This window comes from Trifolium pratense, linkage group LG1 (genome assembly GCF_020283565.1).
Source record: "Trifolium pratense cultivar HEN17-A07 linkage group LG1, ARS_RC_1.1, whole genome shotgun sequence".
NCBI lineage: Eukaryota > Viridiplantae > Streptophyta > Magnoliopsida > Fabales > Fabaceae > Trifolium > Trifolium pratense.
The window spans coordinates 18,880,170-18,906,139 of NC_060059.1; the positions used below are offsets into that span (position 1 = coordinate 18,880,170).

General features: G+C 34.0%; 2 protein-coding genes across 3 annotated transcripts; both read right to left on the reverse strand.

The window, feature by feature from the left end:
• Positions 1-22: 22 nt before the first annotated feature.
• On the reverse strand, positions 23-9,329 carry LOC123902507 (carboxyl-terminal-processing peptidase 2, chloroplastic). The gene is made up of 13 exons (XM_045952259.1): positions 9,189-9,329; positions 8,846-9,095; positions 6,955-7,104; positions 5,152-5,234; positions 3,980-4,188; positions 3,120-3,188; positions 2,728-2,846; positions 2,046-2,121; positions 1,932-1,973; positions 1,623-1,731; positions 764-861; positions 591-684; positions 23-525 (listed from the first exon to the last, which is right to left on the reverse strand). Exons 1-13 carry the CDS (start codon positions 9,255-9,257, stop codon positions 400-402), a joined length of 1,494 nt encoding a protein of 497 aa, XP_045808215.1. The 5' UTR covers positions 9,258-9,329; the 3' UTR covers positions 23-399.
• A 4,256-nt stretch (positions 9,330-13,585) lies between these two features.
• On the reverse strand, positions 13,586-19,853 carry LOC123902508 (protein BCCIP homolog). Of its 2 annotated transcripts, XM_045952260.1 has the most exons (9): positions 19,574-19,853; positions 18,557-18,722; positions 18,366-18,436; positions 18,021-18,245; positions 17,173-17,385; positions 16,984-17,049; positions 16,745-16,834; positions 16,613-16,669; positions 13,587-13,932 (listed from the first exon to the last, which is right to left on the reverse strand). In XM_045952260.1, exons 2-9 carry the CDS (start codon positions 18,702-18,704, stop codon positions 13,834-13,836), a joined length of 969 nt encoding a protein of 322 aa, XP_045808216.1. In that variant the 5' UTR covers positions 18,705-18,722; positions 19,574-19,853; the 3' UTR covers positions 13,587-13,833. The 2 variants fall into 2 exon arrangements, with proteins under 2 accessions (XP_045808217.1, XP_045808216.1); XM_045952261.1 differs by lacking the exon at positions 19,574-19,853 and having other exon boundaries at positions 13,586-13,932; positions 18,557-18,718.
• Between the last annotated feature and the right edge of the window lie 6,117 nt (positions 19,854-25,970).

Genomic DNA, 25,970 nt, shown 5'->3' on the forward strand with positions numbered 1-25,970 from the left:
AAAAAGAAAAAAAAAAAAACGCTTTTCAAATCCATGCCTAAACAAATTTTATAGTATTGTACACCTTCATCCTTCAATGTTGGAACTTCAAGCATTGTATATCAGAAAAGAAAAAACAATATTTACATTTTAATTTATGCTGATTTTGGAGGGAATAAAAGGAATTCAGATGTAGCTATCAACAATCACACACACAACTCATTGTGAACAATTCCAATTCTTGCAAGTTAATTTGTTTTGGTTTTCTCTATCCTTGTCTTTACCAGTCTCTAGCTTTCATAATCATATGTATCCAAATATTTGTTGCAACTTGCAACACATTGCTTTGTTTGATCAATGAGGCCAAAATCATTTTGATTTGTTAAAGAATGGTAATCTTTCTCAAAGAAGCCAAAAAAATCACTTTGAAAATAGCTGGACCTTGTTATCATTACAAGAAGAAGCAGGATCCTGGAGGCATTTGCAAAATGCATCTTCATCCTTAGGAAATGATGTTGGTAGAGGATGGTCAGGAATGACACCGACCTGCACGCAAACGGAAGACGTTAAAATCGGAGCAATTTTTTTTAAAACTAGAAACATGAACAGACCTTGTCAATATCTGTGTGTGCAGGTGTCTCGTAACGAGCAACTGTAACAACTAGTCCCGAGCCATCCGAGAGTTCAAAAACTGATTGGATCTTCCTGCAATGTGTTGGCTTATATTAGGAAAATAACATAAATTTTAGTTTCTTTGAATTGAACCAAACCAAAAGTAATTTACCCTTTTCCGTATGTTGGCTCTCCGTACAATATGGCTCGCTTGTTATCTTTCAATGCGCCAGCTAATATTTCGCTTGCACTTGCAGTTCCCTTGTTTACCTGATTAGGGTCAAGAAATTTAATTACTCGTTTTTACCACTCAAATTGGAATTCTGAAGAATAAAATTATTAGCAGTTTAGATGCAAAACAATTATTCAATATCTGTACTTTCTTTAAGTTCACTCTATATTTTCAGAATTATATTCACGGACATGGTAAGCAACCATAATTGAATATTTCCTCCACTTCACATTAGCTCAATCTCAATAGTTTAGAACAGTCACATTAGCTTAATCTCATAAGTGCCTAAATGGTTAATGTGAAATGAGAAGGAAACTTGCAACATCTCAACTATTGAGAAATGAAGCCTAATGCACGACAATTTATTAAGAAATGAAATGAATATTACTTTAAATTAAAAAAAAAGACAAAATACATTCACAATCATGAATTAATGAGAAAATATGTTATCGATGGTGCCGAAATGGGATCATAGGAAAGAAGTCAATAGAACTCTTAAACACCCCTTAACCCGCAGCTACTTACTATCCCCACATCTCTACCCAATACAGGATTTATGACTCTCTTGAAACCCTTACAATCTGCCCAAACCCAGTACAAGTATCCTTCATTTCGTGCATGTCCTGCAAACCCCATTTTTGTGAAACTAACTTGCACATGAAGAATGTGTCAAAAAAAAAACTTGCACATGAAGAAAGAAATAATTTTCTAATACGGAATCATTGTACTATGCATTTGAGCCCTACCCTTTATATGTCACAGATGCAATAATAGCAGAAAGCAAAATAAGAAAAATTACCAGCACAGCCAGGGGTTCAGAAGTTGCTAAGGCACTACTTCCATCTGTATCAAGTATATCTCTAACACCACGACTATCACAAATATACACAATCACACCTTTGTCCAACCTGATTGATAGTATCAGGTTAGAACTTGAAGCTGAACATAAGATAATTAATTTTGAAAAAAAAGAAAAAATTTAAGGTATGACCGAAAGAGTCATTTTCTATTATTGAAATAATTTTTCACAACCCACTTTGGCAATGCAATATATTTTAAAATGGTAGTAAAAGACTAAAAATGCCAATAGTTGATAGCCATATCTTACCAAAGTTTGGCAATCTCGATTCCTTCTGGGAAAAGACCACCACTGCAACAAATATAAGCTTCAGAAAGCTAGTGATTCAAATCATGTAAAGGGAAATGTTGATTGCTAAATCACCTATTATCTCTGAGGTCCAAAACAAATGCATTTACATTATTACTCCTGAACGTTTCGATTGCTTCTTTGATAGCACCTGCAACAATGGTAGATCCATCAGGAACAAAGAAAAGGTGCAGAAACTATTTTCATAATCATAGAGTAAAGGACAGATTCAGGTACTAGCAAACAAGTATTAATAATTTCAACATAATAAATCATGCTTAATTTAAAATTTAAATCATCAGTGAAGTAGAAATTTGAATATTTGCAAGATTTAGGTTAAAACTCCTACTACTAATGACTGAATTCAATACCACGAGGGTTCATAATAAAGTATAGTGTGTGACTAAAAATCTATAGTTTCTATCATTCAATAAAACCTCATAAACACTTAGAATTCTTCAAGTTTGTACATTTTTCACTGAAAAAATTCACATGTTTTTTATTTTATTTTATTTTTTATATTTTAATTTTAAATTTTCAATAACGGGAGGAAGTGGAGAAGTACGAATGGTCCTCAAGAAAATTTGACTCTTTCCTATACCAAACTGACGAGTATAGCAAATAAGAACTACAGCTTGGCATATTAGATAGAAACATGTATCACATGATTAATACACAATGATTACAAAATTATGCTTTTCTTTAGTAAAGAAGCAAGAAAAATCATGCTTGTCTTGGCTCATCAAGTACTACTTACGAGATGCGTTTTGGTTGAAAGATGTTAATTTTATATAACCAACTGTTGGGGAATTATCTCCTGAAGCAGGTAACTTGCACAGCCTTGACTTCACTGGATTCACTGTAACTTTCTCTCGCCTGAAATGCAGCAATTCTTATTTTTAGTTGTTTAATTAGAAATTGAAAAAAAAATTGTAAAAGAAAAAGGTAATTAATTAAACCTATCAGGTAATAGCAATTATGACAAAATCAGCATGATTAAAAATGGTAATGATGATTAGCAATGAGTGTAACGCAACTAAATATATTGAAACATTATCAAACTGCAAGTTTTCTGCATCATCCTAGATAACAACGCATATTTTGTAACGTCAAAGCTTCAAATCTTGCTTTGGAAGAAAACTAACTTACGTTAGAGATAGATGCTTTACGTCCACACCACTACGAATGGTCAATGCAACAGAGCTTCCGTCAGGTCCTCTGTAATTTCCTTTAAAAGGTCAGGCAATCCAATAGATAAGCTCAATAGAAGTACAAGAAAATTTGGTCTTTTAAATGGTTGCATACACTAACTTTCAAGTAACTAGAACCTTATAAATGACTCTCATACTAAAGTAACGGACAAGATAAAAAGGCTTTTAGCAGAATAAGTCACAATAAATACAACAACTACCAAAGCCTTCTTCCACAAGGTGGCATTGACTACATGGTTTGAACGGCGCAATAATATTTTGTGTTGGAGCATATTTAAAGATAGAGCATTTAATTCTACATCTCTTTTCATGATTTGGCCTATATTTTTCTTTGGTCTCCCTTTTCCTCTAACTAATTGACTATCCTCCATTTGGTATACCCTTATTGATTTTTCACAAAGTTTACTCCACATATATCTGAACCACCTGATTGAGACTCTACCTTTTTTTCAACAATAACGGAAGCTATCTCAAGTCTCAACTTTCTCTCAAATGGCTTTATTCCTAATCCTATCTTTGTATGATTACTCGTCCAACATAAAATTCTCATCTCTGCAACATTACAGCTCTTAAGGCACATCAAATATTAGTCCAATATTTATATAAAGTTATCGAAATAGTAGTAGCAGTACTTTTAACTTGTTGGGAAACTATTAAGACATGAACGCAAACCTATCTGTTGATTTTGCACATTATTAAAAATGAGTTCTTTTTATCTTTTTATTTTTCCCATTTGTCTGAAAATATTGATTTGAAAGCACAAGTGGCATATCGGATGAAGAAAAACAAAAAACCTACTGTAGGCGTTCAGCTGCATCATACAGCCCCATGTTTTCTGTGCTTGTATCATCAATGGTCAGGATAACATCTCCAGACAAAATACCAGCCCTATATGCAGGACCTCCAGGAGAAGCTGAAATGACAACAAGTCCACCAGATGGCATGTCAGCTTTGGTAGGGTAGCCTATTGATATCCCTACTCCAGTTAGAGCGCCTTGAGTTCCGGACTGCCTTCAACAAAATTTTAGTTTTTAGGATTACAATACAGAGAAGCATATATTTTGCTAGATTAAACAGATGGTATTATCCAATATGCATTATACAGTAGAGGAGTGCTAGGGACACACTCTCTAACACACTCTTTTTGACACACTCTCAATTATTGAGCCACATCATCTAATTTTTTCTACCCATTACTTGTTTACCGGTTGTACACTTTGACTGCAGTTTTAGTTTTAATTTTTAATTATTAGATTTTTAATCTTCGTCGCCTTCCATGTTTTGCGGTGAACACTCTTTGAACTTCCCCTTTCCTTGGCCCTTCAATTTGACATGAACTTTCCCCATTCTAAATTGCTCTCGTGCTGCAAACTCCAATCGATGATTATATGCCCAAATTTCCTTTGACTTAAACTTTTAAAAATGTCAATTTCTTTTAGATCTGAAATCTCATGAATACATACTGGTTTAGGGGTTTTATAGATTGAAATCCATGGTTGTAAAAGATTCATATCATACATAATAGATTAAGATTTACAATCATCTACAATCATGCATAATAACGCACAAGCACAAGTACAAGTTGCAGAACCACCGCACACGACTACTCCAACAATATTTATCTGTCAATCCTCGCAGAATACTGATAGAAATCTCATTCAACTTACTTTTGCAACCAAGTCTCTCACGCAAAGTTCACCGTTTCTGATTGCAGGCAAGATCCCATTTTTCAACGCTGCAACCCTTCCACGTGAATTTAAAAAGGAGGGAAAAAAAATAAAGTAAAAGAAAAAAGAAACTTGTTGAACCGGTAGCCGAGTTTGTGGTTAAAGAATAGGGTGATGTGTCCCAATAATTGAGAGTGTGTCAAAAAAAGTGTGTTAGAGAGTGTGTCCTTAGCACTCCTCTTATACAGTAAGGACTATATGTGAAATAAATTAAAGGAAACTTAAAATGACATAGATTTGTACCCTCAAACTTCTGAATTTTTCAGGCTCCAGAAATCTAGTGAAGGGATCATCCAATGTGGCAAGCATTTTTCTTATTGCTGTATCTGAGAACAAATGTAGCAACAACAATTTTAGGTGAAATAGTAAACTTTTGACTGCATAGGATTATGTGATCCTACTAAATTTCAGTTTTGCCAAAATCAAATATGGGACTTATTAAGTTATTACGGAATGATGTAGAACCTTTATGTTGGCGATTGCATCATTTTAGAGTTTTAAACTTAGTCATTAACCACTACATTTTAATACTTCATGTTTAAAAGTATGAAATATAATTCTCTTAACAGAAAAATCATTCTTCAGTGTATCCAGGTCACTCTCTGATTTCCGACATGCATCACATAGATCAGATATATGTGGTTTATCCTCTCATAAATCAAAATAACCAATATTAATGAGAATTTAAGCTAGTATATTGGTGTAAACAGAGAAACATTCATGACAATCCACAATCAAGCTCTCAACTATTCCTTTTTTAATTTGTGGAAAGCTCTGCATATGTTGGTGTAACTGTTAGGAACCAGAATTAGCAATTCACACAAAAAGATTGTGATACAGAAATTATTGTATTATTCAATGAAAATAAGGGATTTACAGTAGAGTATTCTCTAACTGACACACGGCCAAGCCCCTACAGAGAGAGGTAGCTCTCCATTCTAACAACTTAGATATTTTCTTCGATACCACTCACTCACTCTCTCATCCCTATAGAGCACACATCACACAATCCATATGCTCCATCACTCCTGGTCATGTCAGTATTCGCAAAGTGCTCTCTCCTAGCATATAGTAATAGTAGCCCATAATGGGCTCGGACGGCTGATGTGCTAAGTTAATATTTCGGCCCAAATTCTCGTTTAGGATCCTATCAGTAACAAACCTATTTTATAGTCACAGATGAATACACTGCAATGCTAGCTAGACAAGAGAAAAGCCAGAGTTACAGGATGAATCTACGTAATAACCAACCATTCTTAAAACCACTACACATGAAGATGTTGATTTGCATACCAAGAGGCAAATCCATTACATCCCCGTCCCTTTTAAAAAGAATATAAAATGTAAAGAGGCCAAAAAAAGGAAAATCAGATTGGATCAACTTCTTACAATTGGGAGTTGGGTCTAACTCAACCCTACAAAACCGGCTTGTAAGGTGAGGATTGACCTCACTTATAAACTCGCAACCAATGTGGGACTTCTCAACACACTCCCTCGCGCCCAACACTATTGGGCTTGGTGCGCGGATATCATTGTGGGTGGCCCGATCAGAAACCTGATATCAGGTGGCCCGGCAGATCGTGGAGGAGGCTCTGATACCATCTTAGAATTGGGAGTCTACTTATCTTCACAACCTGGAACCTAGAACTGAGATTATGATAACCTAACTTCTATCTAAACCCAACTAATTCAGAGCAAATTGATTGGAGGTTAAATCATAAAAAAGTACTAGCATTTGACTATACCAGATAGTTCTGGGTCTGGACAAGTAATAGTTAGTTACTTAGTTTAATATATTTTGCCATCAATTTTACATTCTCTCCACTAAAACTTTGACCAGTTTCAATTAAACCAATATGTTCCTCATCAAACAAGCATGAAACTATTCAGTGAAAAAAGTTATAATGTTCACTCCTGAATCATTTAAAGGCAGTCGTAGATGATTTTTTATGTCATAGACAGAGATAATTTACCATCTTAAAACACTGTCTTTGTTCAGCAAGTTGGGAAAAAAAATAAGTAAAAGGTAGAAAATGAAAGGCGTACATGTCTCTTCCCGGTTGTTCATGGGTTCATTGCGCAATGCATTTTCTCTATACCTGAACCAACTCTGTCCATTAAAACTCTTGTCAATATATGCTCGGTCAATTGTTCTCCACGCCTCCAAAAAGACGAGATTCTCTTCAGTCAGGGCCACTTGAAAAAAGAATCACACAATTAATTAAAAAGGAAAAGGATGATTTATTTTGGAAAAGCAAAAATAGATTAATAAGTGAACTAAGCACAAGAAGTAATGATTCACAAAACAACAGTATGATACAATATACAGTCCTCCCTTTCTACAATGGAAGAAAAACAGAACAGCCCTTGTGCTAAATCATTACAACAAGGATGCAACCACCTACTCTAACAAATATAAAAGGTCAAAGCATTAATATGCCCAATGCACACACAAGCTGAGACAGATTAGAGCAAGAGAACCGATCAAAATTAGCCCATCCAGCAGAAAAAACACAGTTGCAAGACAATTCAGTCCTTGGACTACTCAACAACTCGACACGTGCATCAATCATGTCTCAAGTATTACGACTTAGGATCTCGCAACATGCCACTAAAAGCGCTCAGGACACAGAAACAGAGATGCTTCCGCCGCGAGGCAGCCGGGCAAAGATAATATGAGACGCGACCAAGTCACGATATTTAGCCAAGACAAACGCTCGCGAACCTGCACCTCTATAACACAAAACAGATCCTGCATAACAGACATAGCAATAGAACAACAATACACAGACAACAACTCTATTGACAACAACACCCAGCTAGATCCTGATCAAGAGAGGACTCTCCGAAGCAAAGAAAACACCTAAACCAAGGCTAAACACCACCAAGCCTGCAAAGATCCAATTCTATTCTTAAAGCAGCTCCCTCCTAATACAAAGTCTCTTAGATCTCGCGTCCCGCCACAATATAGTTCAGGCAGACAGAAGCAGAAATGCTTAATCACTGAGCAAAGACCTTATGAGATGCAACCAAGAGCAGCAAATGTATTCCGGAGGATTGCTCGCATCAATTCCACACCTGAAACTGGCCACCTGCACTTAAAACAAAATAAAACCACCAGCAAGGGATGAAACAAACACCCGAGCTAAGGACAACCAGAGATACAGTCAATACACCGATTAAGTGCCAAATTTCTTCAATCAGTTCCTAAACAAGCTAATGGATTTGTACGCCACGAGCTTAAATCACAAGAAAATCCTTTTGACCTAGCTCAAAGAATTCTCCAAGACAGAATTTTAACTTCTTCCAACAATTTTTCCCAATCAAAGCCATTTTGGTTAAATATCATGTCATTTCTAGTTTTCCAAATATTTGAAATCGTAGAAAACCAAATCACTCCAATTGTATCATGAGTCTTAATGTTGCTCGGAACCAAGTTTTTCAAGAGGGATAAATGATTTTGTCCCCCTTCCGGGAAAACAATCGGAACTCCTAACCAACTCGCTATCTTCCTCCAAATCGAACCCAACGTTGGACAATTGAAAAATAAGTGGTCTTCCAAACTAATGTTGACGTATTCGACGGGATTAATTGATTCCAAACGTCTCTATGCCATTCACATTCATCCTCAACCTCCTCATCCCATTCCCTTAACACTTGATACACCTCCTTAACCGAGTAGCTTTCGTCCCTCCACTTCCACACCTATCCCCCTCGCCTACTACCCTCCTCACACTCATGAATACCGGACACAACACTGACAGAAACACATAGACACTTATAGTAATTTAAGAAAAAAGTATTAATTGAATGTAACTACATATATCAGGGTATTGTACTAAGGTCTGACACATGTTGGACACCAGACACACCTTCAAAATTTCATTATGATAGAAATCAAATTCCAACAACACAAATTCATTATGATAAAACTTACAAGAAGAGTTGTTGGAAGCCAAAGAAACTGACATAACCAACATAACTCCAGCAACCAAACGAACAAACAGTAAAGAAGCATGTTTTACTTTGATACATTTCCTCCGAAAACCCCAACTTTGAGGAAAACAAATGTTGCTTAATTTTGGCACCACTCCAATTGAAAATTCACAAACTTTGTTCCTCTTATGTGTTGTCAATGAAAATGAAAACCTTGATTCTGATAGAGAAAAACACTTACACTTTGATACCTGTGAATGAATAAATAAATGAATGAATAGTTGTTTATTACTCAAAATCAGAATATTAATATTATTAATTTTTGAAGGAAGTGAAAAGGGAACCTGAAAAACGGAAATTGTTGGGCAACGAAGGGGAAAAGAAGCATTGACAGAGGTCGAAACGAACTCCATGGGAGACTGCCTCAAACCACCCACTACCTTGTTGCTTTTGCATTATCATCCATTTTCAAAAATAAAAATAAATACGTAAATCATTAAATATTAAATAAAAATTGTGCTTTTTTTTTTTTTATCAAATACTTACTCCTCTCAGTTACTCCCTCTGTAAGAAACACTTTGAAAAAATTATTACACACACCGTAAAAAAACATTTTATACTGTTATTTAAATTTATTCTATGTATACCGTTATTTAATTACTTTTAATTTTGTAACAAAAAAAAAATTACTTTTAATTTAACTAACTTACTTAATTTTAATATTATCTCTCGTAATAGTTAAGGGCATAAATAAAATTAAACATTTAAAACATTTGAAAATTACTCAAAGTTTCTTATAAAAATAATTTTTTTTTTCTTTTCAAAGTATTCCTTATAAAAATGACCGAAGGGAGTATTCCTTTGTAAAGTTCCAAAAGTACTTCAATTCAATCATTAGTTATTAAAGATATGTAAAATGCTAAAAAAAAGTACTAGTTAAATATATTAATATGAAAGTTTTATTTTGGAATTTATGCTTTGATATTATTTTATTTTTTTGATTTCATCAGCGCTTTTAATCCGTTCGGATGTCAGTTTTGGTATTTGACAAAATGCCAAGGATCATTATCCAAACACAAGCAATCTATCTACCTGATCTTCTGAATTGACTTCCCATTAAATTTCAATATCCCGGACTGCCAAAAAACAATCTATCAGCCTGATCTTCTGACCCATATAAACCAGGATGTTCTACATCTCCGAATTATTCTTCGGCATCTATGAAAGGAATCTCAGAAAGCCTTGCTTGAACACCCTCGAGCAAATGTCGATTAGTTATTGTTTCATGGTTTTCCCTAACTAGACCACTAAATGTTCAATGAATAATCATGTATGTTCAAGCGAATAATATGCAAGGTTTGACATGAACTCATATGTAGGCCTAAAGGACGTTCGTCTGCCTCACGTGTATTGGCGTTGCAGTGATCCTTACAAACATAATGATGTTTCAACAAACTTTCAATGTAAACATGTATTGTGGCAGCAGTACCGATGTTTAATTAAGTATATATATTCTTCTAAACATTTTTTTTACATATTATATGTATTACCAAAAAAATATGATACGTAGCACTGTGTCATTTCGATGGAAACTATTGTATGAAATCTCATTACATGTATGGACTGATGTGAAAACAAATATCAGTACAATTAATGCAATTTTGTACAGTTGACCTATAAAGATATTGCCGGGTTGCTTTAATGGCCCGAAAAATTTCTCCTGATAAACAAGAGTTGAACATCGTTGTCAACTTCACACGTTTAAGAAATCTTCTTACAACAACGGCACATATCATACCATGAAATACTCTATAATGTTAATCACTCGTCTTATGACACAAAATAGAAAATAAGAAAATAATTAAGAAAAACATATCATTGATTCATCCTAAGCTTCCATCACCATTTTGCCCAGCATATATGTATTTGCCTGACCCGTTTCTATCAGACCCTCTATGTCCGCAAAATAGAAAGAGAATCAAATCTTCTTCGTTAGATTGTTCAACCATATGATGTAGGCTATCAAATACTATAACATATGCATTTATTAATTTTTGACGCTTTTCCGTTTTCCTTTTCCTCTTACACTATGTTTGTTTTGATAGATTTATGAGAGAGAAAAATAAAGAAGAGAGAAATAACAAAGAAATAAAATATTTCTTTAGTTTGGATGAAGAGAGAAATAAGGAGAGAGAGAAAATTTTTAGGTGGGTTCCATACCAAAAGAAATCTCTCATCAATAGGTGAGATTTGTAAGTTGAAGGAGTGGAAAGATGTAGTTTCCCACGGTGTCATTCTCCTTATTTTTATTTATTTTTTAAATATGAAGGATAAATTAGTCTTTTTCATTTTTATTGATTTCTCTCTATCCATGTTTCTACTCATCCTCTTCTATATTTCTATTCATCCAAACAATATAGAATTCCACTCAACTTCTCTCTTATTTCTCTCTCTTTTATTTCTCTCTTCACTATTTCTCTCTTTCATATTTCTTTGAACATCCAAACATAGTGTTAGAAGAGGAAGAAGGAGCAATGAAAGAAAATGAAGGTGAATCTTCAACAATATCCTGTGATTTGAAACCACAGTAAGTAGTTAAGTAGTTATGAATCAATATAATGTTGTTTATTGATGCTCGTAAGGTGTCCTCGTTGTTGGCAATGAGGGAACTAGAAAACATTAATTAGACAAACCACTAAAAAATTATAATATGTAAATTAAATACAAAAATCATGAGTCGTAAAAAACATAAAGGTTCAATTTGATAATACCAAATTTTAAATTTATGACTTATAACTTATAATACTATCATATTTTTTTAAAGAGGCCCCTATAAAATGGAGGCCCGCCCCGATAGCACATTATGCACACTCTTATGGTCGGGCCTGCATGAGAGGCAGACGAACGTCCTTTAGGCCTACATATTAGTGCTTTCAGACCGAGGAGTTTGCATAATCTCCTTTGTCAGGAAAAGCCATGGAACAATAACTAATGGACGTTTGCTTGAGGGTGTTCAACAAAGACTTTATGAGATTCCTTTCATAGATGCCGAAGAATACGTCAGAAATGTACAACATCCTGGTTTACATTGGTCAGAAGATCAAGCTGATGAATTGACTTCCCATTAAATTTCAATATCCCGGTCCGCCAAAAACATAAGTTGCAGTATGACGTGATTATAAATGCAATAATTTTTTTAATTGAAAATGCAATAATTTAAATATATGCTTTAAGTGCTTTAGAAAAATAGTTCACGTTAATATATCAAAATTCTTGTAACGTCTATTTTAGTTTTTTTTTTCTTCACGCAAAAACAACAATACTCATTCATTTAAATTCACAGATAATACATCGATCAAAATCAAATATTTTTCATATTTAGGGACCAATTCAAGTATTACTAAATTTTTCATTAGCTATAATAAAACAAGGATTAAAAGAAAAATATCGTTTATTTTTTAAACTATATGAATGTAAATATTGGTTTAGATTTTATTATTGATGGTTGCAAGTCATTCGGTTCATATATTAGTTTAAGTGTTAGTGAAAATATTAATTCATAGTCTATTAATGATGACTTCAAATCACTCATTATACGTAGATTTTTATTTTTTTAACAAGTGCCAAAAAACACTGTTTAGCATACCCATATTATGAATCCAGATCCTCTCCATTTGGGGAGAAAATGGCAATCTCCAATTCTCTTCACAACCATATGACATGTAAGATTAATTAAATCCAGCGGCTCAGATTTAAGGCTTATATTATCAATTAAAACATCAAATTAATTTAAAACATTTTTTTTACAATATATATATATATATATATATATATTTTTTTGGTGTAGTTTACAAAAATATTTAAAGAGCACCGCTATATCCTGAGATTGAATCCTCTCCTTCATTCTCCTCTCCATCTCTCTCTTTCTTCTCTATCTCTCTCTTAATTTCAATCTCTCTCTTCAATAACAAATTTTAAAATAATAATGAGAGAGAGTGAGATTAAGAGAGAGATAGAGAGGATGAAGAAAGATGGAGATGAGAGTGAAGGAGATGATCCAAATCCCTATATCCTACGAAAACCATTTCAGCGAATACAACGAAATCATGTGTTGCCCGTGTTATTTCTCTGTTGGTGGGTCAATATTTAATTAATCTATTTTTATAATTAATCCCATCTTTTTTTTAGTTATTTGATTCAATCACCGCCTTAGTTTTCCTTGAAAGAGGTGCCAAAGACAGGAATTTAAGGGAGAGTGATATACGGGTGGAACTATGGAAGAAAAATCAGAGTGATTAGTATTTTTCTGCATTAAAAAAAAAAGGAAGAAAATGAAGCTAAGAGAAGAAAGAAGGTTGAGCAATGCGTGGAATGCGTGTTCGTGGATTTCGTGGATGTGTTATTCGTAGGATTAAGCATTTCTCATATTTAAAACATGCTAAGATAGCTAAATATAGAAGTTTTGCATTTAATGATATAAAAAATTTAATGTTATAAAATATTAAATGCACAATTTTCAAGAATTTTTTCTATATTTACTTCCTTAACATGAACTTTTTTTATTTTGACAATCCCTTAACACGAGCTTTAATAACGCGAATTATCATTTTCCTTAGGTTTCCCCGAAGATTTCCAGTTTTTTTATTGAAAAGGATGGTATTCATACTCATTTCAACAGTTCCATCAGAGCATAAACTATTTTGCAGATTTAATAAGCATCCAAAAAATGAGAAACTAAGAAAAGTGTACAAACTAACAATTGTGAAAGGCTACTTTCAATATATCTTCCCAATTGTCATTGCAACACAAAACATACCACAGAAAAATTAATTTAAAAATCCCAAAAAATTTGGCATCTCAAACAGCTGCAGGAAAGAAAAAAAAAGTTAAAATAGTTAAAATACAGAGAAGTACTAAGATTCTTTAGTAAAAAAAAAGTACTAAGATTCTGATAATGAATTGTTTAGGAATGTTAATTAAGATTTGCCTTCAGGTTTCATTTATTAAAGAACCTAATTCTTGACGAAATGATGGAATTTTGTCTGCCTCAACAGCCATGATTAATCCCATTGCCCTGTAATTCTTCAGCTGTAATAGGAAGAAAATGTATAATTCAGAATCATTAGTGACGAGAGATTGCTACCTTTCTACAAAATCAAATTTAAGCAAGAAACTATAGCTGAAGTAAATTTATTTGCCTTCCATATTAATAATTTTAAATTTCTAAGTCCTATTTCTATCTATTTTTCAGCTTAAAAACATTGCACTTCAAATCGAAAACCCAGAGAAAATACAGGAGACAGAGTTCATATAATTAATTTATTTATTTTTTATAGAAAAGAGGACTGAAGCTCGGAAAAAAGGAAACGATTACACAACTACTAGGCGAGGATAGCCAATCCCAGCCAAATCAGCATAAAATACACTACTAAGTTGAGTGGGACAAGAATCATAGAAAATCAAATTGGAACCTAAAAAATATCCCATAATATCAAGCCCATCCGCACAACCATTAGCTTCGCGGTATATATGTTGAATCTCCACTTCCCACTCTAATTGCAGAAATCTTCTAATTTTGATGTAAACTCCAACCCAATAGACACACTCTACCCTTACTTTAACATAGACCTTTCTTTTTCTATTTTTTTTTTACAGCAAAAGACTTATCTCATTTCATTCTCAATAATAGAATAAATACATGTTGGAATATTGATAAATATATGGATAGCAGCTAAAAATGGAGCCGCCGTAGCAAAGATATGAGCAGCTTCATTTGCTTGTTTCCGAATGAACTTAACACGAGAGTTCACAAGAGTGGTGGCTAGAATATTTCTGCAATCTCTGATAATAGCACCAAAGTCATAGGCATAGCTTTTGTTACTGTAGAGACTATCTACCACCCTTTTACAATCCACCTCGAAATCCATATCACGAATCTGCAACTCGTCCACCCATTTGAGTGCATGTAACAATCCGATGGCTTCACCTACATAACAGGCTCTCTCCACTCAGTTTTTGCAATCACAAATCTTGTTTGGTCATCTCTAATACAAATACCAATATGCCCACCTTGTTAAGTGAATGTGAAAAGGAGGCATCAATGTTGCATTTGTAGCGTCCTGAACTTGGTTTAATCCACTCCCTGTGATGTGACTGATAGCGTTATAGTTGTTAAGGAGCAAATTTCTTGTGCTGTTTTCCAACTTGTGAGCAAATGTCTACCTCTCTTGCATATTGTCCGAAGTGACATTATCCCACAATTGATTGTTTCTATACTTCCAAAGGCTCCACAATATCACACAAAACATCTCTTGTTGATCATTGTCAAGCCTTTGCATGATGGAAAATAGATTTTCTGCTACATCCTTATTAACATCCAATCCTGCATTCACCTTGTCCCACAAACCTGTGAGCTGCCAGCACTGCACACTTTTTTGACACAAGAAAAAAATGTGCATACTGTCCTCGCATTCTCATTACAAGCTACACAGTTAGTTGGACACTGCACTCCTTTGCTGATTAGTCCCAGACGTGTTGGCAGAATATTATGACCAATTCTCCATAGTAAATTCTTCACTTTCGGTGGAATTTTAGCTCGCCATATTTGATTCCAATTGCCTGCACAACCATATCTATCATGTATACCAGCAGCATTAACACAAAGTTTATATGCACTGCACACCGAATAGTAACCATTATTTTATAATTTCCAAACCAAAGTGTCCTCATGCAGAGTCAAAAAGAGGAGTATTCCTTATACTGTTCACGTCATTTGGTTCAAACAAGCCACATAGCACTTCAATATTCCATTCTTTTGAATTTGATATTATTAAATCTTTAACTGTCAAAGAATTACCAGTGTTATGCGTGTTTGTTGATAAAGGCAGGAACACACCACCTTTGAGCCAATTTTGATTCCAAATTTTGATATTCTCACCGGTGCCAATACTCCATTTGTACCCTCTTTGAACGACGCTTTTGCACTCCAAATACTTTGCCACACAAAACTTGGATTTTGCCCGATATTTGCATCAAAATAATCACACTTTTGAAAATATTTAGCTTTGAGTAATTGTGTAATTAAGCTACCAGGTTTGGTAACTAAATTCCTGCTTGTTTACCAAGCATGGCTAAGTTGAAAGCATGAAGGTTTTTGAAGCCAATACCGCCATAATCCTTGCTCACAGATAGTCATTCCCAACATAGACCTTTCTTATTTATTAAAAAAATATAAGCAAATTAAAGTTCAAAACTTGTAGCCAACCCTGATGTGATTCTGTGGCAGTGGATAAAGATGAGCTAATTGAACATGCCCCGTGGTACTAAATATGAATTGTCTTTTTGCTTCTGCCGTTAAACAGATGCAATTACATTTTTAGATAATGTCTAAAATCCCAAGGACTTTCCTAGTTTCCCTTAACAAACAAAATTGCCTAAAATCCTGAGAACAACCAAAGTAAAACAGACAACCATTCAACAAACAAATTTACTAAAATTACTAGATAAGAAACTTATTAAGATTTATTAAAGCTTCATCTCTGACAATGTGTAGAGAAGAAAGTTATTAAACTTTTGAACGGTGCATTCCATCTATATAAACCACACAACCACGCAAATAGGCTGTGTGACCAAGATCCAAAGATGTAAACATATATACTTGGTTTTTATTTTATTTTTTAACAGACCAAAGCATGGTAAATTTCGGCAGGTTAATAAAAACACGACAATAATGGTATATATAATGATATGAAAGAATCATATAACTTGCCTCGTGAGGTGCAGGCTGCTGGGTGCGCAAAGGAAAACAGAAAGACCACAAGCTTAACTGGGAATTATTTTGGACAATAATCAGTAATCAAAGACAAAATAATTCAAAATGATTGCATCAAGATGTTAATACCTTATGAAAAATTTCATCCTCGGGCTTAACATATACTATCTCCTCAACACTATCATCACTCAGTTTTCTTTTCTGTTCTGCATTCTTGTGCTATATTTTTACAACAGGGAATGAAGTAAATAATCACAAAACAACAAAAGTGGAGCAGAAGAAAATGATCTTAATCATCAAAGCTTGAAATAACGAAATAGCAATAAGAGGGCAATAAGTATGAAGGAGATACGGCAGAAGCATAATACCTTGTAAATTTTGCTAAGTATTACGTAGTGCTTAAACCGGAAGGAATTCCTGAGGTCCTCCGTTGGCTGTTAAGTGTGCAACACAACAATTTAAGTTCTAAATAGAAAATTAGTCCCCACCCAGCACTCAAAAAGAAAAACATTTTAATAACCTCACCCATATGATACTATAAAGAATAAACATCTAACCTCATCTTCTGTGGCCCATGACACTTCGTTAAAAAGAGAATCATAAAGAGGTGGTAAAAGCTGGGGAGGAAGGTTCACCACGCGTTGTGATACCAGGAGACCCACATTATGTGCTTGTTCCCCCAAAAGTAATCTCAACTGATCAGCAATGCCCTTCTCTTGGGATGCTTTAACGAGGAGAAAGTCCTTGAGTTTGATAATACATCTTTGCTCCTAACAAAATTATTACGCTCAATTTAGCTGAGCTTCTAGGAGTTTTTCAAATAATGTATTTGGATCCAAACTTACCAACAAATTAAAGCCTCATAAATTTAAATGTATTTGTAGAAAAGATAGATGACGAAGCTTTTTAAAAAGTTGAAGGGTAGATGTTAATATCAACTTATGCAGGAAATAGCAAACTAGCTCTTAGTTAAGTCGTAAACAAAATTTTCAAATTTATGTGTGCCACCAATCAATGAACAAAAAATTGAAGATTAAAATAAGAATGAGTTGATTAAGGTTCAATTTCCATACAAAATTTAATATACAAATTCCTTTCTTTCGTCAAAATACACATGATTACTATTTTGGTGAGGGAGCTTTCGACAACAAATTGCCACCTAGTAAAATTACATAAGGGGGGGAAAGGATATACATAACCTAAACACTTTTTCCAAATGAAAAAAACAGTTTTCCTGTTAAAAATGAGGAACAAACAAAGAAGAAAAGTAAGTCAGCGTGATGTCAAGGTGATCACATAGTAAAGGCAATGACTATATATAATTACACTCCAGGCACCAAAAAAGTAAAAGAAAGAGGCAAACACATCAGTAAAACATCATATGCGATAATACCATGTGACTTACCCTATACCTCCATAAATTAAGAGCTGTAACAAGAGCGAAAACTCCTTCATCCTCGTCATCCTCTACCTTCACAACAGTCCCTACGGTGGTTTGTTCCAAAATCAAGTCTACAAAGCCACTCAAATCCCATTCTTCAACATCCAGGTAAGTTTGCAGCAAGGTCTTAACTCCATGGAAATCATTGGGTTTAGGATCAAAAAAGGCAAAATCTGCTTGGACAACTCCCTTTAACAAGAGACCTCATATTAACCAATTTTACTCGTTCAATGATACAATCTTGAAATTTAAACATTTCAAAATATAATAACACAAGTGATCATAAAATCACAGTGTAAGAGATATTACATCAAACTCTCCATCTGATGACTCGGACCCTTCTGGTTTCTCATCCAAAGGATGCTTGATGAATCCATTACCTAGAAAGTGGTTATACAGAGAGTAAAACATAAAAAGGCACTTTAAAACATGGACTTGCAAGATTCGTATAGAATGAAATTATAAAAGGGGAAAAGAAAGAAAAAAAAAAGGTGTCTTACTAGCAGATGAAGGGGTGTTGTTCTCAATGGATTCGGAACGACGCTTTGGCATAGAAATCGAGCCCATACGAGCAAGAGCACGACCAAAAGGGGAAAATGTAATAGGCCAAGATTTGAATCGTTGATGTCTTCTTGGCCTTCGAGGCATTTTAGTAACACTACAAGTCTACAACCATAAATATTTAATTGCATCATGTAATGTGAACATTATATTCTTAAGCAGTAAGCAATCAATAGAAACACAAAACTAAGATGTTATGCCATTCCTTTTAGGTTTGACGTGTACACAATTAAATTTAAATGATAAAACTACAAAGTAATGGATAATGTTACCACTTTAAAAACTTTTAGGAGCTTAGGTATTGAACTTTAATCAAAATAATTGAAAGAGAATAGGAGTAGTTGAACAAGGGATTACACAAAAAGCAATGGACGCCAAATCCAGTGGCAAATAGCGAGAGGGATGTAGTCTTCAATCCAAAGAAGGTTTTGGTCAAATGACTAAAGTAGTCAGCCCAATTCAGATAATCGCGGCTACACTCGTCTGTTGAAACTTGTTAACCCATCTAGGAGTGAAAGTAGATCGAGGCAGGCTAAGTTTTGTCTGAAATAGGTCTTGGTGCCTGGCACTTAGGTCTATTTCAAAAATTTAAATTCTACAAGTTTGGTCTACTACTTGTCACAGGTTTTGTTATGTCTTTCATAACTAATTAGCCTATTAAACAAACACTTTTAAATAGGACGTTAATTCAATTGGTAAGGACATTGCATTTTATATCAAAGAATTTGAACCCCGCATACTCCACTTGGTGAAATTCTAACCGCTAGGTCAATAGGCTAAGCCGCTAAGGGACTTAAACAACACTAATAGAAGATATAAGCATTTTCTTTTTCAAAGATAATCAAAAGCTGAAAATGCTAAATGCTGCTAATGTTTAAGAGATGGAAACTTCCGTAACAGTGTAATGATGAGAAACAAAATTTCAAAGACGATTAAATAAGGCTGATAAAACAAACCTTAAGAGACTGAATGAAAATAACAGCGGTGGCAGGCAGTAACGGTGGCAGAGTAGTCGGCTAGGGCCGCAGAGGACACTGACTTCCACTGCTTCGGTTGAAACGGCGTGGCCCGATTCCCATTTGGTTTGGCGCACACGTGTTTATTTTTATTTGTTTTCACGTGTTTAATCTGCTTCGGAGGATCAGTTCTGGTCTCAAGTGGTTTCGGCCCGCTAATCGCAGTTGTGAGAGATCGAGGCGAACACTTGTTTAGATTAGAAAACGGAGTAGTTTTTGGCTTTTTGCCTTTTCTTTTTCTTGGGAAAATATTAGGAAAAAAATTGTGTATTCAATATTTATACATTAAATCTTGGCTTAATTAGTAAAATGACCCCTTAAAGACATTTTAGGTTTTATAATGGTCCCTTAAAGAAAAAAAGGTCCAGATTGATCCCTTAAAGACATCTCTGTTTGCTACATTAGTCCTTTCCGTTAATTTTTAACACCAAAAGTTATTTTTGACTTAATGAGAACCATTGGATATTTTTGACTAAATGAGAACCATTGGATTTTGTAGATCTATGTATCTAATGATAAATCATCAACACCTATTTTTTCCCCTTTTCTTCATCATCTTCACTCATTTGTTCTTCAACACCTATCTAATGAACCCAGAACAAGAACAACGCAACCCAGAACAAGAACAACGCAGAACAAGAACAACGCAACCCAGAACAACAAATTCATTCAGAAATCGTTCTCAATCACCATGTCGCAGAGAATTTATGAATTTGTATGGAAAAAAAAATGACATCATAGTCTTCTCCTATCATACCGATCTGTACCTTCTTCTGCTCCATTAGCATCATAGAATTTTCGTCCATCAAAGATAAAATGAAATTTGTTGTGGATTTTGACATAGTACCCAAATATTATTCTATCGTTTTATAAAATAAGATTTACATACCTCAGGCCAGTTATTGCATCAAAATACTTATCATCAGCTTTCCATATTTTGCCAATTGACCCAAATAATTGGGTTATAAGATTTGCATCTTCTTCTGTTGCAGCTCCCCCTAAGCTCATAACTATCATAGTTTGGCGTAAGTTAATTTATTCGCAGAAATCGTGCTCAATCACCTTCTTCTTCCCTTTACCCCTTTCATTTCTTCTGCATCATAGCCCTTTCATTAGCGGGTTTTTTTTTTTCCAGATCTATAATAACACTCTTTTGGTGGATTGATTTCATTTTCAATGGGAATTTGGGAAATATGGAAATTGTGTTCGTGAATTTGGGAGACTGAAGCTTTGATTTATGGAGAAAATGAGGAAGAAATCTGGAAAACTTTGATTGATGAAGAAATGATGGTAAAAATTGATAGTGTTTTGGATCTGGGTTTTGAAACAACAGAGATTATTGTTCTGGAATAGTGTTCTAGATTGGTAAAAAAAAATGATGAAATTGAAAAACTCATGAATAGTATTATAGATTTAGCTTTGATTATAGTTCTGGTTTTTTGTTTGGATTTGTATTATGAAGATGATGAAGAACATCAAGAACAAAGAGAATGAAGAAGATGAAGGAAAGGAAAACACAATTAGGTGTTGATGGTTCATCATTGAATACAATAGACCTATAAGATTCAATGGTGTTTATATAGACTAAAGTATCAAACGGTTAAAATTAAAAAATTAAAGAGGTTTATGGTGGACCACTATAATGTTGATCTACCTTATAATTTTGGGGTTAAAAATTAACGGAAAGGACCAATGTGGTTAACGGATATGTCTTTAAGGGACCAATCTGGACCTTTTTTTCTTTAAGGGACCATTATGAAACCTAAAATGTCTTTAAGGGACCATTTTATTAATTAAGCCTTAAATCTTTTAGGAAAACGCTAAATAGAGTGTTCCGGACATATTAAAATATAATTTTTGTCTCAAAATGTATCCATTTAATATTTCAAAAGTATAAAAAAAATTATCTTTTTAATATTAATTTTATTTTTTATTTCTTTTTTGGTATTTTTAACAAATGTCTCGGGGCACTGTTTAACATGACCCAAATTTTTAGATCATTAAATATATAAATTTTTATATATATTACTAATATATTAAAATCGATTACTACCAAAGTTACTAATTTATCCTTATTAGTTTTAACCACGTTGCAAGATTTATATTCTTCATTGTAATTTCACTAAAAAAAATACAAAAAATATAAGATAGATACAAAAAAAATCAGTGTTGTAAAAACCGGACCGGACCGGCCGGTTGGACCGGTCGAACCGTGAACCGGAGCCTGTCCGGTCTGGTTCATATGTTGGATCGGCCATGTTATTGAACCGGCGAGAACCAGCGAGAACCGGAAAAAACCAGGAAAACCGGTGAACCGGCGGTTTCCCTGAACCACCGGTTTGTTTACACGCGTTATTTTTTCCGCCCAAAACGACGTTGTTTTTTTTTTTCCCGAGAAAATATCGTTTTATTATTATTAATATTTAAAAAAAAATAGAAAACATAAAAGATGAAAGTAATGAAAGTATGAAACGCATCGTTCAGAAGAAGCAATCAAATTAGAAAGTTGAACCATACAATCCTAGGTATGGCTGCCATCCAGGGGCGGAGCTAGGTATAGTTGAGGGGGTTCAACTGTACCCCTGATATTTTAAAAATTACACATACAATCCTATAGTTCTTGCATCTTGAACCCTCTGAAATTTTGTTTTTGCACACCCTGAACTCAATAGATCCCATATGAGAACAGACATGGACAAAAATGAAAGAGAAAAATGCAATAGAATCTGAATAAGAAAGAAGAAGAAACGTGCAGCAGATATATGAACAAAGAGAATGGAATGGCGGCTGCTGTACAAAACATATGCAGCCTTGCAGAGTTGGTAGTTATACTTGATATATTTAGGGTTTCAAACATAACTCATAGTTTGGGCCTTTACCTCATGACTTTAATGGCCCAAATTTTACTTGAGTTTTTCTCGTATAATATTAATATTATGATACATTTGGCAGCATATAAGTTTGCCTTCCCTTTTTTGTTTCAATATAAAAATGGATAAATTCTTAAGATTTGAATGATGAATGATTTGAACGATTTATTTATAAGCTTATAAAAATTAATAAATGCTAATAAATTATAATACATGATAGTTTCTATATTGAATAGATAAATATCAATTATAACAAATATTAAATTTTAATGTTCTTAAAAAATCATGATTTTTTTATAGACCGGGACATCCGGTTCAACTCAGTTTAATACCTATATAGTTTTATTATAGGGACCGGTTCATTCCACCGTTTTAATTCGGTTTAATCCGGTTTATCATGCAGTTCAACCAGTGACCCAGTGGTTCGACCAATGAACCAGTGACCCAGTGCCCTCATCGGTTCGATGACCGGTCCGGTTTTTAAAACACTGAAAAAAATACCAAAAAATATAAAAAGAATAAGAAGAGTACCAAAAAAAAATATTATATATGAAGCTATGCATAAAAATAGGAAATAAAAAACAATAAAAAGATTATAGATAGTGTAGTCAATAAAAAAAAATTATAGAGAGGATATAGAAAAAATAAGAATATAGAAATAGAAACAATAACTATATTAAAAAAAACGTAAATAATATTTTTCATCAAAACAATATTTTTCATCAAAAATAAAATAAATAATATTACTACCAAATTTATTACTAACTATTAATAATAATATGTTTTAAAAAACTATTAAAAATAATAAAGAGTCGGTGGATTTTGCCGGGTGTGGTATTTTGCTACGAGACTCAATAGTCAATGGATTTAGGGATACACCCAAAAGATTGACGCATGTGATGTTTTGCATGCTGAAATGTGAGGTATATACGCAAGAATGAATTTGGCTCGAAGACAAGGAGTTATTCATCTCGTTGTAGAAAGTGACTCAAAATTACTAATTTACATGATTAAAGAGATATGCAATCTTAATGAGGCTACCCCAATATTGATCCATTGAATCCAAGGGCCGATAGACTTTGATTGACAGATTCAGTCTAAGCATATGTGGAGAGAAAGCAATAGAAGCACTGATTGACTAGCTAATCATAGTTTACTCCATAGTTCTTTTTGTTGAGGCAAAATTCATTTTAGTGTTTTAATGACAACAAACTTTATGGAATAAATGTTAAGTTTTATGAATGGTGATCTACTGATGTTTGCACTCGAGTTTTTGTTGAAAGATAGGTAATGACAAAAGTGGACAAGCTAGAAGCCACTCACATCAACAAGTGCATTTTATATACTCAAACAATGAAAGAATCGGAGTAGCATCAGATGATCATAACAATAACATCACAAACATCATGAAGATTTTTAAAGGATGTTTGAATCATAAGAGGTTTCATTTGAAGATTCAAACAAGAAAGCAAATTTCATGGTTAATAGTCTTCCTCATCACCACAAGGTTCACAATGAGTATTAAAGATTCAAGAAAGAATATGAAGATCATAGTTGATGGAAATACTTGCATCACGAGCTACAGAAGAACATATTTGATGTTATCATGTCAAAGCTCACATTGAGTTTTGTTACATGCTTTGAGGATTTACTACTACAATTAATATCAATGGAAATGATGCATATGTTGAAGATCTTCAAAACCTACTCAAAGTTTCATCTTAGCTTCTTAAGACAAGAATGATCTAAGAATGATTTTCCATGAATTTACAAAGGAGCTTATGCACCACAAGACATAAATGTTTCAATCATTGTCTAAGCTAGAAAATGATAATCCTCATGATGAGTACTCCCACGCCTCCACTAAAAGCATCTCAAAGTACTCAATGAACAAGCAACAATGTGTGCAAAACATCAAGAGGAATTGTGGAAAGTTTTGCAGCAACATGAAGATACCTCTTTAAGAAAATCTTAAGATACTGTTTCAAGAATGATCTGAGAACATTCTTAACAGACAGACTGCACTTTTGAATATAAGCACGTTTTGGATTAAGTGCTTTCTGATTTTATAAGTCAACTTTGGACAAAACAAATAAGCACTTTACAAAGGAAATATGGATCAAATCTCTACAGAAGATAATCTCTTTTGAGATCAACAACACTTGGTGGAATTTTAAGTATATGCTTTCCTAGTCATAATTCATGCAAAGGATTATGAGTTTGATCTTTCATGATCTTTTATGGTATTGATCAATCAATTGAAATACCTGATCAAATATCCTAGACTAATCAGAATGCAACAACACAATTTGAACTATGAGTTGTGATGTACTTGCAAAGGACTATGTTGGAACATTCTTCAATGATGTTGTCATACAAGTACATTTTTGTCTCACATGCCATGGTACTATTCCAGCTGTTTTATTCTCAAGCTAAGCCTATTTCTGAAGTGTCCTTAAGGTTAGTAAACAGCTGCATATCATAAAGGAAATAGAGATGAAGCTTCATCGCACTTGCTGATACAGTCAAGACTGGTTCAAGACTGATTCAAGAACGTTCTTGCACACAGTTTTGCAAAACCACCTCAAACTGTCATGAGTCCTTTTACTGAGGTTCCAAACGGCTATATCTGACCTCTGACATTGGAAGGAAGCAGGAAACAACTCATTTGTACTTGCCAACAGCTCACACTTCTTTGGCTCTTGTGGATCAAAGCAAAATTCAGTTCAAGACTGTTTCAAGAATGAGCAGAGAATCTGGCAATTTTGCAGCTGTTGTGTCTAAAGCATCTTTGGCACTGAGTAACAACTATAATTTGCTCTCTAACTGATATACTTGAAGGCCGAGACTCACACATAAGGTTGCATTTATAAAATGCAAGCAAATCCAAGAGAAAGAGAAAGAGTTCAAGCTACAAATCATCAATTACTTGTTTTTGTCTACAAGTCCTAAAACTCTTTTTTCATCACTCAAACTCAGACTCTTCATTCACATCATACTTCTGAGTTTATTGAGTGTTTCTATTTACTTCTCAAACAACCTTTGAGTTTCTACAAGCAAATTTCTCAAGAGACCACTTTTCAACATAACCCACTTTTAAGTGGTTATATCTTTGTCTCTCAATTTTACCACTCACACTCCAGCTCTCTAACAACCTATTAGATCACAATATTACTGAGTGTATTTTGTATAAGCTTCTCAAACTAGTTTTGAGGTTTTGTATAAGCTTAGATCCAGAACAACTTCCTTTGTAAAAGAAGATGACTCGAGTCAATACGTAACTATTGATTGAGTGACACCTCTTTAAGGCTGAGGTAGATCAAGCTTGTAGGGCTTGGAGGTTTTGATCTTGGTTTAGATCAAAGAAGATTTGTATTTGAGATCGGTAGTATCCAAAGATCATAGTGAAAACTCATAGGCGTGGGGACTGGACTAGCCCAACATTTGGGTGAACCAGTATAATTTTT